Source organism: Elephantulus edwardii, unplaced genomic scaffold, assembly GCF_000299155.1.
Source record: "Elephantulus edwardii isolate Elephantulus edwardi_28Jun2011 unplaced genomic scaffold, EleEdw1.0 scaffold00002, whole genome shotgun sequence".
Taxonomy (NCBI): domain Eukaryota; kingdom Metazoa; phylum Chordata; class Mammalia; order Macroscelidea; family Macroscelididae; genus Elephantulus; species Elephantulus edwardii.
The window spans coordinates 43,609,618-43,624,007 of NW_006399752.1; the positions used below are offsets into that span (position 1 = coordinate 43,609,618).

At 39.4% G+C, this 14,390-nt stretch overlaps 1 protein-coding gene across 1 annotated transcript in view; it reads left to right on the forward strand.

Moving 5' to 3' along the window:
• CATSPERB (catsper channel auxiliary subunit beta) overlaps positions 1-14,390 on the forward strand; it is a 211,865-nt gene that overhangs the window by 117,734 nt on the left and 79,741 nt on the right. The window contains 1 exon segment of the mRNA XM_006879213.1: positions 6,836-6,980. Within this exon segment, the coding sequence (XP_006879275.1) occupies positions 6,836-6,980 (145 nt within the window).

The following is a 14,390-nucleotide window of genomic DNA, read 5'->3' on the forward strand; positions in this document are numbered from 1 at the left end:
CAGCGGGTGGATTCAGACCATGTACCTCTGTGTTGCCAGCATAGTTCCTTACCACTAAGCCACCAGAGCTCCCTAAAATACAATGATCTACTCACAATGCTTCTCCTATAGGTTTAAATAATTCACTTTCTGAATGGCTATACATAAATTAAAGAACACAGTCTTTTGGATTATCCAACTGATGGATATGAGAGGAAAGAAAAAGAATATTTCTTCTTTACTTTGTGTTAAACTTCCTTAGTTCACTACCTGATACAGATGAGATATGAGACCTCACAGTTGTCTTGAATTCTGCCAATTTGACCAAATTTCTTTCCAACTCTGAGTGCTTCAGACTATGGCAGTAAAACTCATAAGTGATCTTGTCAGCACTTAATCTTGCCTTTTTCTATTTGGCATTGTTGGGCTTGGTTTCCTAGCTCTGTTGTCCATTAAACTGTGTCTAGTAACATTAACATTGTGGTGGTGGCTTAGTGGTAAAGAACTGTGCTGGCAACCCAAAGGCTCACAGGTTGAATCCAACAGCCGCTTCATGACAGAAAGGTAGACAACCCCCCTCCATGCAGTTTACCTCTGAAAACTGGCTGGAGTGTGAGCTGTGAGTTGATTCTGACTCAATGGTACATAAAACAGCAGTAATATTAGTCACTTTTCTGGATTTACATTTGGTCAGTTCTGTGTTGACAGCCTGAACAAAACCACTGTAAAGCTATGATATCATCTAACAGTTTAAAAATAAGGAACATCAAGTAGAAAGTCTCCTGTAGGAACAAGGAAAGGCAGTGCGATGACTTCCAAAGAAGGCTCTCAACTCCCTTTCTCAGTGTTATTTCTCACATGTTACAGAGCTGAACTTTAAACATTAATAAGTTAAGTGTTCCAAACTCCTTTTGGGATGATTAAGGTTGTTCTCAAGTGTGGCTGGGACACTATTCATAGTAGTTTGTCCCTCTCTTGATTTTAAATCATGAAGTATCCTCTTGCTCTGGTCAAACAATTGGTCATTGGCATATCTACAAATTCCGCATAAGCACAATCGAGTCTTCTGGAATTCCCATTCTTTACAATGTTAACCATATTTTTTTTATGATCCATTCAAATGTCTTTGAATATATTGCCTGTTATTTTCTACTTCAGTCAAGATGCATCTGATGTCAACATTATCTCTCACTCTACATCCACTTCTGAATCCCGTGTGAATTTCTGGCAGTGTATCACTACTATTATCTTCAGAAAAGTTTACTTGTGTAAAACTAATGATATCCTTCAGTAATTTCTGTAAGCTGTTAAAAATATTGAAGGTGCACTTAAAAACCCTTAATAAGACTTTCATGGTTTTATAAATTAATTCTACCAATTTTACAAAAGTAGATAATTTTATACAAATGTTTGCAGCAAATATAAAAAGACTACATTCTCCCCATCTTATTTTATGAAGAAAGTATAACTTTGATCATAAAATTATAAGTGGACGGTACAAGAAAGAAAAAAATCATTGTGGGAAGAATCATTGGAACAGCTCAGTGTCAGCTGTGAAAACTAGGCCAGGTGCTGATTGTGGAGCAGACCGTCAACTACTTATATGCAAGTTCAAACTGAAGCTAAAGAAAAGTAAATCAATTCCGTAAGAACCAAAATTTGCCTCTGAGTCTATCCCACCTGAAATAAAAAGCCATCTCAGAAACAGATTTGAGGCCTTGAACACAAATGAGTAAAGGTCAGATGAGCTTTGGGAGGATATCAAGAATATTCTCCATGAAGCAGGATAAAAAGAAGGTCATTACAAAACAAGGGAGGAAGAGAAGAATGAGATGAATGTTGGAAGAGACTCTGAATATTGAACTCAGAAACTTAAAAACTGAACAAAATATTTCAAGGGGCAGCTGAGAAGACAAGCAAAGTTATGATGAAATGTGCAAAGAGGTAGGGTTGGAAAATCAAAAGGGTCGAACATGTACAGCATTTCTTGAGGTGAAGGAACTGAAGAACAAATTCAAGCCTCAAGTTGCAATACTTAAGGATGCAATGGGCAGAATATTGAATGATCCAGAAAGCATCAAAAGAAGATGGAAGGAGTACACAGAGTCACTGTACCAAACAGAAATGGCCAATACAGAAGTATTTCCTGAAACAATTTCTATCCAGGAGACAATGATGATAAAGGAGGAAGTCCAAGGTGCTCTGGAGGAATTGGAAAAAATCAGCAATTGATGGGATGCCAATTGACATATTTCAACAAACAGATGCAGCCTGGGAAGTGCTCACCAGTCTGTGCCAAGAAATCTGGAGGGCAACCAACTGACTGGAAGAGAGCCATGCTTATTCCCATTCCAAAAAAAATATGATCCAACACAGTGTGGAAATTTTCAAATGATATCACTAATATCACATGCAAGCAAAATCCTGCTGAAAATTACCCAAAAGTGACTGGAACAGTAGTACATTGAAAGAGAGCTACCAGAAATAGATGGTTTAAGAAGAAGCCTTGTAATTGGACAATTAAAACAGACATTCAGGGGGGGAGGGAAGATGAATGAACTGGGGAGGAGGGTAGAGAAAACAGTGCAACAATGAATGAATGAGAACCCGAAATCTCTGTAAATGTTTATTGAAACTAATAAAATTTAATAATAATTACAAAAAAAAACCCAGCAAAAAAAAGAACAAAAAAAAAACCAAAACAAAACAAAATAAGAAGAAGCCTTATCACTAGAGACATCATTGCCAATGTCAAATGGATCTTGGCCAAAAGCAGAGAATACCAGCGATATGACTATCTGTGCTACATTGTCTCTGCAAAAGCATTTGACTGTGTGAGTCACAACAAATGGTGCCTAGCCTTGCAAAAACTGGGAATCTCTGAACACTTGATTGTACTCATGCAAAAGCTATACTTGAACCAGGAGGCAGTCCTGAGAACAGAGCAGGGAAACACTGCATGGGTCAAAATCAGGAAAGGAGTATGTCAAAGATGCATCTTGTCTCCATACCTTTTCAGTCTGTATGCAGAACAGATTACTCTAGAGGCTGGACTTTATGAGGAAGAATGTGGCACCAGGATTCGAGGAAGAGTCATCAACAACCTGCATTATGATGATGACACAATCTTACTTGCTGAAACTGAGTAGGGCCTGAAGAATTTGCTGCAGAGGGTAAAAGACTATAGTTTGCAAACTATAGGGTTAAAGCTCAACATCTAGAAAACAAAGATTCTCACTACTAGGCCAATTGGCAGCATCATGATAGACAGAGAGGAGATTGAGGTTGTTCAGAATTTAAGCTTGTTCAGTTCCACAGTCAACACATTTGGTGTCAGAAGTCAGGAAAACTAAAGACAAGTTGCACTGGGAAAATCTGCTGTCAGAGAACTCTTTGGAGTGCTGAAGAGCAGGGATTTCAGTCTAGAGACTAAGATACGCCTGATCCAGGCCATGATCTTCACAATTACTTGCTATGCGTCAGAGAGCTGGACAATGACTAAGAATGACAGAAGAATAGTTGATGTCTTTGAATTGTGGTGCTGGAGAAGAGTAGTAGGTATACTTACCATGGACTGCCGAGAGAACTAATAGGTCTGTCCTAGAGAGGGTGAAACCAAGCTGCTCCTTAGAGGCTAGGATTTTGAGATTCCATCTCACATACTTTGAGCATGTAGCTAGGAGGAATCAGTCTTAGGAGAAGGACATCATGCTTGGAAGGGTTAAGGAACAGCACAGGAATGGAAGAACCCAGATGAGATGTTTGACACAATAACTGGGATAATGAGGGTAAGTGTGTCAGAGACAGTGAGATTGGCTAGGAGAGAGCAGGGCTCAGAGATACTGTGAATAGGGTTGCAATGAGTCATAGTTGACTCAACAACACATAACATTTCATTTAGCCCTGGTGTGTCAACTGGCCATACAGAGGTAACTTGTGGCTGCTGTGAAGCTGAACACTGTGACAATGATGTGTCAAATGCAATAACGGTTACCCATGGCGGACAGTGTCTGGTGGAGCTCCCTGATTAAAACAAGCTTGGAAGCAGGAGTGGCATCTACTTCCGTAAATAGCTTGCCTCCAGAAACCGTATGAACCTGGAGAGAGGATGGAAGTCACGCAAGTGTTGAGGACTTCCATTCATAGGGTCGCTATGAGTCACCTATGACTCGAAGGCACTTAACAACATACATGACCAACCACATATTTGAAGGCATAATTTGTGTTGTGATTTGAGTAAAAGCTTGCAGAGCATATTGTTTTCCACTCAACAATTAGTACACAATATGTTCTCTGACCTTGATTACAACCCCCCATTGTAACAGTGTTCTTCCTGCTTCTTCCATTATGTTTCCTGTTTCCATCTATCCTTCTTCCCTATCTCTTCTTATCTTTATTCTTTGACAAATGCTTCCCTTTGAACCTGTGTGAAAGCAGGTATTCTGCCATAATGTTATTGATCACCTTTTATGCCTATTTCGTATTTTAGAAGCTGGAGAGGCATCCACTTCCTAAACAACATGCCTCTGGAAATTCTATGAACTTTGATAAATGGTGATAGTTACAGAAGGCTTCAGGCCTTTTGTTCATAAGGTCACTGTGAGTCGTGCTCAACTCTATGGCAATCAACGATAGCAACATTTTGTATTTAAGGAGCTCTGATGGCCTAATGGGAAAAGCTGCACTGCAATCCCAAAGCCACCAGCCACTCCACAGAAGGATGGGCAATCTCCTCCAATGTGATTTACTGTCTCTGAAACCACTTGGAGGGTCACAGATGGGTCAGTTCTGACTTGACAGGACACAACAACAACCAGTTCATATTTGGCTTAAAGTTAATCAACTTGTTCCAGGACTGGAAAGTGGCTGTCAGTTTGAACCTAGCTTTTGCTGCACCAGATGTCATGTCTGAGGTCTTTAGCCAAAGCCAGACACTCAGGTTCAGTGACCCATGTGGAAAAAGTACAGTCAACAAAATCTTGTTGTTCTTAGACATCACTTTTTTTTTAATTTTTACTTTTTTTTAAATTTTACATTGATTTGCATACAAAGTTCATATACATTGTGCTTCATTCATATACTCTGTGTTTCACACCTTCATTCATGTTGTGCTTCATATGATCATTTATATACAGTTTTATAAAATTAATCACCATTGATCGATGTTCACTGTTAGGCATCAATCACATTTATTGCAATCTACACAGATTGTGTGGGATTGTAAAATGGTACAACCACTCTTGGAAGGCAGTATGAAGTTTCCTCAAAAAGCTGAACATTGACATTTCATACGACCCAGCTATCCCACTGCTAACCCCCCACAATTAGGACTGAGACACAAATAGAGATTTGTAGGCCAACATTCATAGCAGCATTATTCACCATCACAAGAACATGGAAGCAGCCCAAATGTCCAACCATAATTTAATGGGCTGAGAAATTCTGGTACATTCACACAATGGAATACTATACAGCACTCACACACAAAGATTTCAAAAATTATTATACAACTTGGGAAAGACGGGAGAGCATTATGCTGAATGAACTAACTCAGTCTAGTAAGGAAAAATACTTCATAAGACCTTTATTGTAGAAATAGATAACCATTCAAATGTGTATGAGGATGAAAGGGGAGGAGGGTGGAAACAGAGGGGTGAGGGTGGGGTGGGGAGAAATCATAGGGTCACATGATTTGGTAGGTGGTGGAAGGGGTTGGTAAAGAAATGGGAAAGATCTGGCATGAATCTGGAAAGACAAAGTCATGCTGGGCATAATTCAATGATGATTAATTTTATAAACGTGATTGTATGAGACACAATGTGAACGAGGCATAGTAGGAAACACGATGTATATGAACTTTGTAAGCAAGCCAATATTAAATTTTTAAAAAGAAAATATTTAACAAAAACAGTAAAAAAATACACATGCAGTCAGAAAGTTAACAAAAACAATAAAAAATATACACATATGCAGTCAGAAAGTATAATCTAAGCAAGTATTTATTATTTGTTTGCATACTAAACTATACTAAGACTCAAATGTAAAAAATTATGAGCAGACCTAAAGAATAGTCAATTCCTGCCCACATATGTCTCAACTCTCCCCCAAAATAACTGACTAGTAGAATGAGATAGAAAGCTACAAGGAAATGTATCTATCTGATATGTTGATAGAGGCCACATTGACATCACGTGTGTGAGGAGAAAAGTGAACAGACCAAAATGAAAGAGAAGAAGTGGGTATTATACACATGGAAACATTGAAATGGTTTTCAAGCCCAGCTCCTAAAAGGTTCCACATTTAAATATAAACTCTTTTTTGAGAAAAACATATACTGATACCATTCCAGAATCAGGGAAATAGTTTCTAAAACAAGATGAAAAAATGCCCCGATATGCCAGTATCAAATATCAGAGGATACACACACACACAACTGGCCTCGACGCCTAGAACATGAAGTCTCATATCAGTATGAGAGTAAACTCCTTTCCCCTAAAGCAGATTCACTTAGCGCTCCACCCTTTTATGATAAATAAAATGATATTTGGGAGATACTGCAAATGATTGGTACTTAACTCATAAACAGTGACTCCCTTGGCGGTCTAATGATGCTCCGTTACATCTTGGAATCTGTTATGTAGATTCTAAAATGAGAATAGAAAGAAAATGAACTAGGAGCCTGTACCCTGGAAGGGGTTGGGGGGGTGTATATATAAGATGAATATGCGGATGTGGAAAGACTACATGACGTTTTCATGCTACATGACATTCTTGACGTAGGAAAATTAGGCTAGTAGATAATTGTGGACTGTCACACAAAAATTCTTCAGTGAGGTGTTATCTGGTTTTCCTTCAGGTGTGGATGTCATTGGATGGCGGCAACACCTTCGACATAATTGCTTACTTATATGATGATGTCATAGTGAAGTCTTATCACAGTTTTTATACTTCTGATATTACTTTTGTTTCTAAAAGTGGAAAGGTCTACCTGACGAAGGCAGGTGAGCAATGAAGACCTTAACAGATCTAAACACAAGGTGTGGCTCAGAGGGTAGAAGATACGTGAAAATTCAGCCTCATCAATCAATGAACCCTAAGGTCTTAAGACTTTTAAAATGGGGTAATATAATTGATATCCATAATTCAGCAAGTTTTAACTGTCCTTGGGTACAGTATATAATTATCTACATTTGTGTTTTAAATAACTAACTCTAAGGTCTCATATATTTAGAATGGGTAAACGTGTAAGGTCTACAGAAGGTGGGTCCTATGAACAGCATAATCTGATGTCCTAGATGTGCTCTCCAAGTTGTGCCAAGCAATCTAGAGGACAACCACTTGGCCAACTGACTAGAAGAGATATATATTTGTTCCCATTCCAAAGAAAAGTGATCCAACAGAGTGTGGAAATTATCAAACAATATCATTGATATCACAAGCAAGCAAGATTCTGCTGAAGATTATCCAAAACCAACTTAGCACATCAACAGAGAACTGCCAGAAGTCCAGGCTGGGTTTAGAAGGGGTCATGGTACTAGGGATATTGTAGCTAATGTTAGATGGATCTTGGTTGAAAGCAGGGAGTACCAGAGGAATGTCTATCTGTGTTTCTTCGGTTATGCAAAGGCATTTGACTCTGTGGATCACAACAAACTGTGGCTGACTCTGAGAAGAATGGGAATCCCAGAACACTTGATCATGCTAAATGCAAAACCTATACTTGGACCTGGAGGCAGTTGTCAGAATACAGCAAGGAAACACTGCATGGTTCAAAATTGGGAAAGGTGTACCCCAGGGATGTGTCCTATCTCCATACCTTTTCAACCTATATGCAGAACAGATTATCCAGGAGGCTGGGCTGTGTGAGGAGAAGTATGGCATCAGGATTGGTGGCAGATTCATCAACAATCTGCATTATGCAGATGACACAATCCTGCTTGCTGAAACTGAGGAGGACCTGAAGTGCTTGCTGCAGAAGGTCAAGGACTGCAGCCTTCAATGTGGATTGCAGCCTTCAATGTGGATTGAGGCTCAATATCAAGAAGACAAAGATTCTTATCATTGGCAGCATCAGGATAGATGGTAAGTATGCTCGGCTCCACAGTTAACACTCTTGGCACCAGCAGCCAGAAAATTAAAAGACATATTGCAATGGGAAAGTCTGCTGTTAAGAACCTCTCCAAAGTACTGACGAGCAATGGTGTCTCTCTGTAGACTAAGGTGCATCTGATACAGGCCATGGTCTTTGCAATCACTTGTTATGCATCAGAGAGTTGGACAATGACTAGGGAGGACAGAAGGAGAGTTGATGCCTTTAAGCTCTGGAGCTGGAGAAGAGTATTGGATATACCTTGCACTGCTAAGAAAATGGACAGGTTCGTCCTGGAGAGGGTTAAACCAGGCTGCTCCTTTGAGGCAAGGATTCTGAGGCTTCATCTGATATGCTTCAGACATGTTACAAACAGGTTCAAGTCCTTGGAGAAGGATGTCATGCTTGAGAGGGTGGAGGGACAGCACAGGAGAGGAAGACACTCTATGAGGTGGATAGATTCAGTGACTGGAGTAATTGGGGTAGGTATGTTGGAGACAGATTGGCACAGGACAGAGCAGGGTTTAGGGCTGTTATACGTAGGGTCGCTATGAGTCGCACGCAACTCAATGGAACATAACAACAACAACAAAAGTGTAAGATCTATAAACAGCATAATCTGTAAAAAGGCAAAGCCTGAGTCATTATGTTATATTCTTATCTAAAATTCTATTAATGTCTTACTTCCCAAAGGACATTATATTAGTAGTAGTAGTAATAATAATAATATTTTATCATAGCTTTGTTGAGATATAACTCACATGACATAACAGTCACATTTTAAAGTGTAGGATTCAGTGGTTTTTAGTATATTTAAAGAATTATCAACTATAACCAGCATCTGATCTTAGAGTATTCTCATCATCTCAAGAAGAAACTCCCTACTCATTAGTCATTACCCTCTGTCCCTCACTACTAGCCCTTGACATTCAGTATTTGATCTCTCTATGAATGTATCTATTCTAGATATTTTATGTAAATGAATCAGAGAATACATGATCTTTGTTTATCCATTCATCAATTAATGGGCATTTGGGTTGTTTCCACCTTTTCACTATAATGCTGCTATGAATATTTCTGTAAATGTTTTATTGTGAAGATATTCTTGCTCTTATTTTTTATATTTTAAAGGAGTAAAATTGCTGAATAAGTGGTAATCTTTTGTCTAACATTTAGAGCAATTAATTTTCATTTTGAGTCACTTTTTTCTAAAGTTGTTGTTGTTATGTGCCATCAAGTCACCTGCGACTCATAGCAACCCTATGGCTCTGAAGCCTGCCCTGTCCTCAGCCAGTCTCACTGACTCTGACACACCTACCCCCAGTGCTCTAGTTACTGTATCAATCCATCACATCTGGGGTCTTCCTCTCCTGAGCTGTCCTTCCACCCTTCCGAGCATGATATCCTTCTCCAAGGATCGGTCCCTTCTGGCCACATGCCCAAAGTTGTGTGATGGAGCTTCAAAATCCTAGCATTCAAGGAGAAACTTGGCTTCACCCTCTCCAAAACAGATATGTTTTCTTAGTGGTCCATCGTATGTTCAAGACTCTTCTCCAGCACCACAACTCAAACGCATCAATTCTGTCATCCTTAGCCATTGTCCAGCTCTCTGATGTATAGCAAGTAATTGTGAAAAGTATGGGCTGGATCAGGCGCACCTTAGCCTCTGGCCTAACAGTGTTGCTTCTCAGCACTCTGGAAAGGTCCCTGGCAGCAGATTTAACTAATAAAATTTATCTTTCTTTCCTGATACCTGAGGCCAAAAATGTTGATTGTGGAACCGAGCAAGTTGTAACTGTTAACAGTCTCTTCTCCATCTATCACGGTGCTGCCAATTGGCCCAGTGCTGAGGATATTTGTCTTTTTGATGTTGAGCTTTAATTAATAATGAAGACTACAGTCCTTGACCTTCTACAGCAAGCGCTTCCTGCACCATTGTACACCCTCACTAATAGTAAATGTTCTTGGTGTTTGTTATTAGGTGCCATTGAGTCAAGTATGTCTCACAGCAATCTTGTGAACAACAGATGTGAACCCGGTCCTGTACCATCCTCACAATCTCTGACACACTCGAACCCATTGCTGCAGTCACTGTGTCATCTACCTGGCTGAGGTCTTCTCTTTCGCCATCCCTCCATCTTTCCAAAACTCATGTCTTTATCCAAGGAATGCCCTATCTTAGCAATATACCCAAAGTATGTGAGATGAAGTTTTATCATCTTTGCCCCAAGGAGTACTCTCGCTGCACCTTCTCTAAGACATATCTACTTCTTCTTTTTTGCAGTCCGTGGAATATTAAGTGTTCTTCTTCAACACCACAGTTTAAGTGTATCCTTCTTCTATCATCCTTATTCATTGTCTAGCTCTCAGCAGTATAGCAAGTGCCTGAAAAGATCGTGATATAAATCAGGCACACCTTAGTCCTCAAACTGGTATCATTTCTCCTCAATAATTGGGAGAAGTCCCTAAATGCAGACTTCTCAGTGCGATACATCTCCTGATCTCCTGACTGCTAGTCCCAAGTGTACTGATTGTGGATGCAAGTAAGATGATGCCACTGACAACATATGAGTAATAAATAAATAAATATAATTAAGGGTATACAAGTATTCCAATTTCTTCACACCCTCACACTTGCTATTGTTTTCATGTTTTTCATGTTAGTTATTTGATGAGTGAGAAAAGGTATTTAATTGTAGTTTTTACTTGTATTTCTCCCAATAACTAATGAATACATGAAGAAGAATATGGCATCAGGATTGGGAAAAGATTCATAAACAACCTACTTTATGCAACTGAAACAAATTGCCTATATAATGAAGAAGATTTCAAGCTCTTGCTGGAAATGATCCAAGACTACAGCCATCAGAGTAGATTACACCTTAGTATCAAGAAAACAGAAATCTTCACCACTTGACCGATACACAAAACCATGATAAACAGATAATAGGTTGGAGTGGTCAATGATCTCTTTTTCTTTCCATCCATAGTCAACACCCAGGGCAGTAGCAGTCAAGAAATCAAAGGGTTCTCTTTGCAATGTCCATCTGCTGTCATACATACAATGCCTTATTATATATACCTTTTAAATAGTTCATTCCTTCATCTGATCCACTCCAATATTCAGTATCTCTCTTTGTGCAACAATGAATGAATATTGGGGGAAAAAGAAAACTGAAGGAACGGGAAAGGAAAAAGAGGTGGTAAAATGTCAGCAATGAATGAATGAAAATCTTAATATTTCTGTAAACTTTTGTTAAAATCACAAAATAATTTAAAAAATAAATCCAAAGGTATGTTACGTTGCATAAACCTCATCAAGATTCTCATCAAGAACCTCTTAAATGTGCTACTGCACAAAGATGAAATTTTAAAATGCCCCTCCCCTGAATCAGAGCAAATACAGCCCTGACTCACTGCCTTTTCAGTTTTAAACCATACAGTGCTCTCCCTGCTCTGTTCACACAATAGCCTCCTGGTCCAGGTATAGGTTTCTCATGAGCACAATTAAGTGCTCTGGGATTCCCATTCTTCTCAATGTCAGCCACAACTTGTTATGATCCACACAATCAAAGGCTTTTGTTTAGCCAATAAAGCACAAATAGGTATTCTTCTGGTATTCTTTCTTTTCATCCATGATCCATCTCACATCAGCAATGATAAAAATTATCCTCGAAGCTGGATTCTATAAACAGGAATGTGGCATCCAGATCAGAGGGAGGCTCAACAACCACCTGTGTTATGCAAATGGCACAACCTTGTTTGCTGAAAGTGAAGAGCACTTGAAGCACTTAATTGTAGAAGATCAAGAAATGCAGCCTTCGGTATGGATTGAACCAATGTTAGGAAAGCAAAGATTATTACCACTGGACCGATAGACAACATCATGATGGATGGAGAAAAGAATGAATCTGTCAATAACTTCATCTTACTTGGATCCACAATTAATTTCCAGCAGTCAGGAAATGAGGAGACACATTGCACTGGGAAAGTTGCAGTTAGGGACCTCTCTAAATTATTGAGGAGTAATGATGTCAGTTTGAGGATTAAGGTGTGTCTGATTCAGGTCACGGTCTTTCCAATCACTTGCTATGAATCTGAGAGCTGGACAACGAGGATGACGGGAGAAGAATTGCTGTGTCTTGTCTCCATACCTTTTCAATCTGTATGCAGAACAGATCATTCGAGAGGCTGGACTTTATGAGGAGAAATGTGGCATCAGGATTAGAGAAAGTCTCATAAACAACCTGCATTATGTTGATGATACAGCCTTGCTTACTGAAACTGAGGAGGACTTGAAACATTTTTGCAGAAAGTCAAGGACTGTAGTCTTCAATATGGCTTGAAGCTTAACATCAAGAAGACAATTGGCAGCACCATGAGAGATGGAGAAGAGATTGGGGTTGTTAACAATTTTAGCTTGCTGGACTCCACAATCAACACTCTTGGTACCAGCAGTCAGAAAATCAAAAGACAAATTGCATTGGGGAAATCTGCTGTCAGGGTCCTGTGCTGTCAGAGACCTCTCCAGTATGCTGCGGAGCAATGATATCAATCTAGAGACTTCATGGTCTTCACAATTAGATGCTATGCATCAGAGAGCTGAACAACGACTAAAGATGACAGAAGAAGAATTGATGCCTTTGAGCTGTAGTGCTGAAGAAGAGTTTTGAACTTATCATGGACTGCCAGAAGAACAAACAGGTCTGCATTGGAGAGAGTGAAACTAAGTTTCTCCTTGGAGGCAAGGATTCTGAATCTCCATCTCACATACTTGGGGCATGTGGCCAGGATGGACCAATCTTTGGAGAAGGGCATCATGCTCAGAAAGGTGGAGGGACAGTTCAGGAGAGGAAGACCCCAGATGAAATAAATTGACACAGTAACTGGGACAATGGGATTAGGTGTGTCAGAATCAGTGAGACCGGCTCAGGATAAGGCTGGATTCAGAGATGTTGACTATAGGGTCACTATGAGTTGCAGGTACCTCAAAAACACATAACAACAACAACAATTTAGAATCTCTTCTTATATTCATTTTGGTTTATTCCTCGTCTTTTTTTAATATAATATTTTTGTGATTTTAACAAGTTTACAGAAAACGGGCATTTCCTTTGATTCATTGTTGCACATTTTCTTCCCAATATTCCCCCTAGTTCACTTTTCTCTTTAAAAAAAAATTCATTCATTGTTGCACAATTTCCTCCCTCTCCCCCACCCAGTCCACTTTGCTATGTACCTCTTATCTTCTGTTGTCATGCAAATAATGATTGATCGTATGTTCCTTTTAAACAGTTCTTTCCCTCAGCTGTTCCAGTGCAGTGTTCATTATTTATCCCCTCTTGTCTCAGTTCCTCCCCAACCCCCATGTCTTCCTTGTCCTTTTAAAAGTACTTTTGCTTTCTTCATGGACGATGTCCTTTATTTCATTCCACAATTTGCCTGATGTTTGGCCACTAGTGTCAGTATTTCAAATCATTCCTTAAAATGGTTTTTAAATTCAATTGGCATCCACTCGGGTCATATTTTGGTTGTCATGGACTTGATTTCATTTTCTTCAGCTTCAATTTAAACTTGGATATAGGTAGTTGATGGTCTTGTTCCACAGTCCACACTGGCCTGACTTTGACTGCAAAATATTGAGGTGCTCCAACATCTCTTTCCACAGATGTGGTGAATTTGACTTATATAAAGTCTAGCAGATGAAGTACATGTATGTAGTCACTGTTTTAACTTTAACATTTTCAATTAATAAGCCATTCATTGTACCAAATTCCATTATGCAATCTCCAGCCTCATTTTTCTAGCCAGAGTACTGATGGTCTAGTGCTAAGAAGCTGTGCTGGAATCCCAAAGGCACCCAGTTCAAAGCCACCAGCTCCTCCACAGAAGGACAGTCACTTTCTTCCTGTGCTACTAACTGTATCTGAAAACCCACTAGAGAGTCAGCTATGGGCCGACTCACACTCAACGGCACACAACAACAACAAGCCTCATTTCTGTCACCAAGGTTATATTTTCCAACAACCAGTCCTTTTTTATTTCCAACTTTTGCATTCCAGTCACCAGTTGTTATTAGTGTGTCTTGATTGTGGTTCTATCCATTTCAGATTGCACATGTTGGCATGTTGGTAGAAATCTTCAGTTTCTTCATCCTTGGCTGTGATGGTTGGTGTGTATATTTGAATAATGGTGGTATTAACAAGACTTCCTGTAAGTGTCAGAATCAGAAGAAGACACAGTCATAACCTGAGTTATGCTGATGTACAAACTTGCTTGCATAATGTGAAGAAGACTTAAAATACTTGCCTCAGAAGATCAA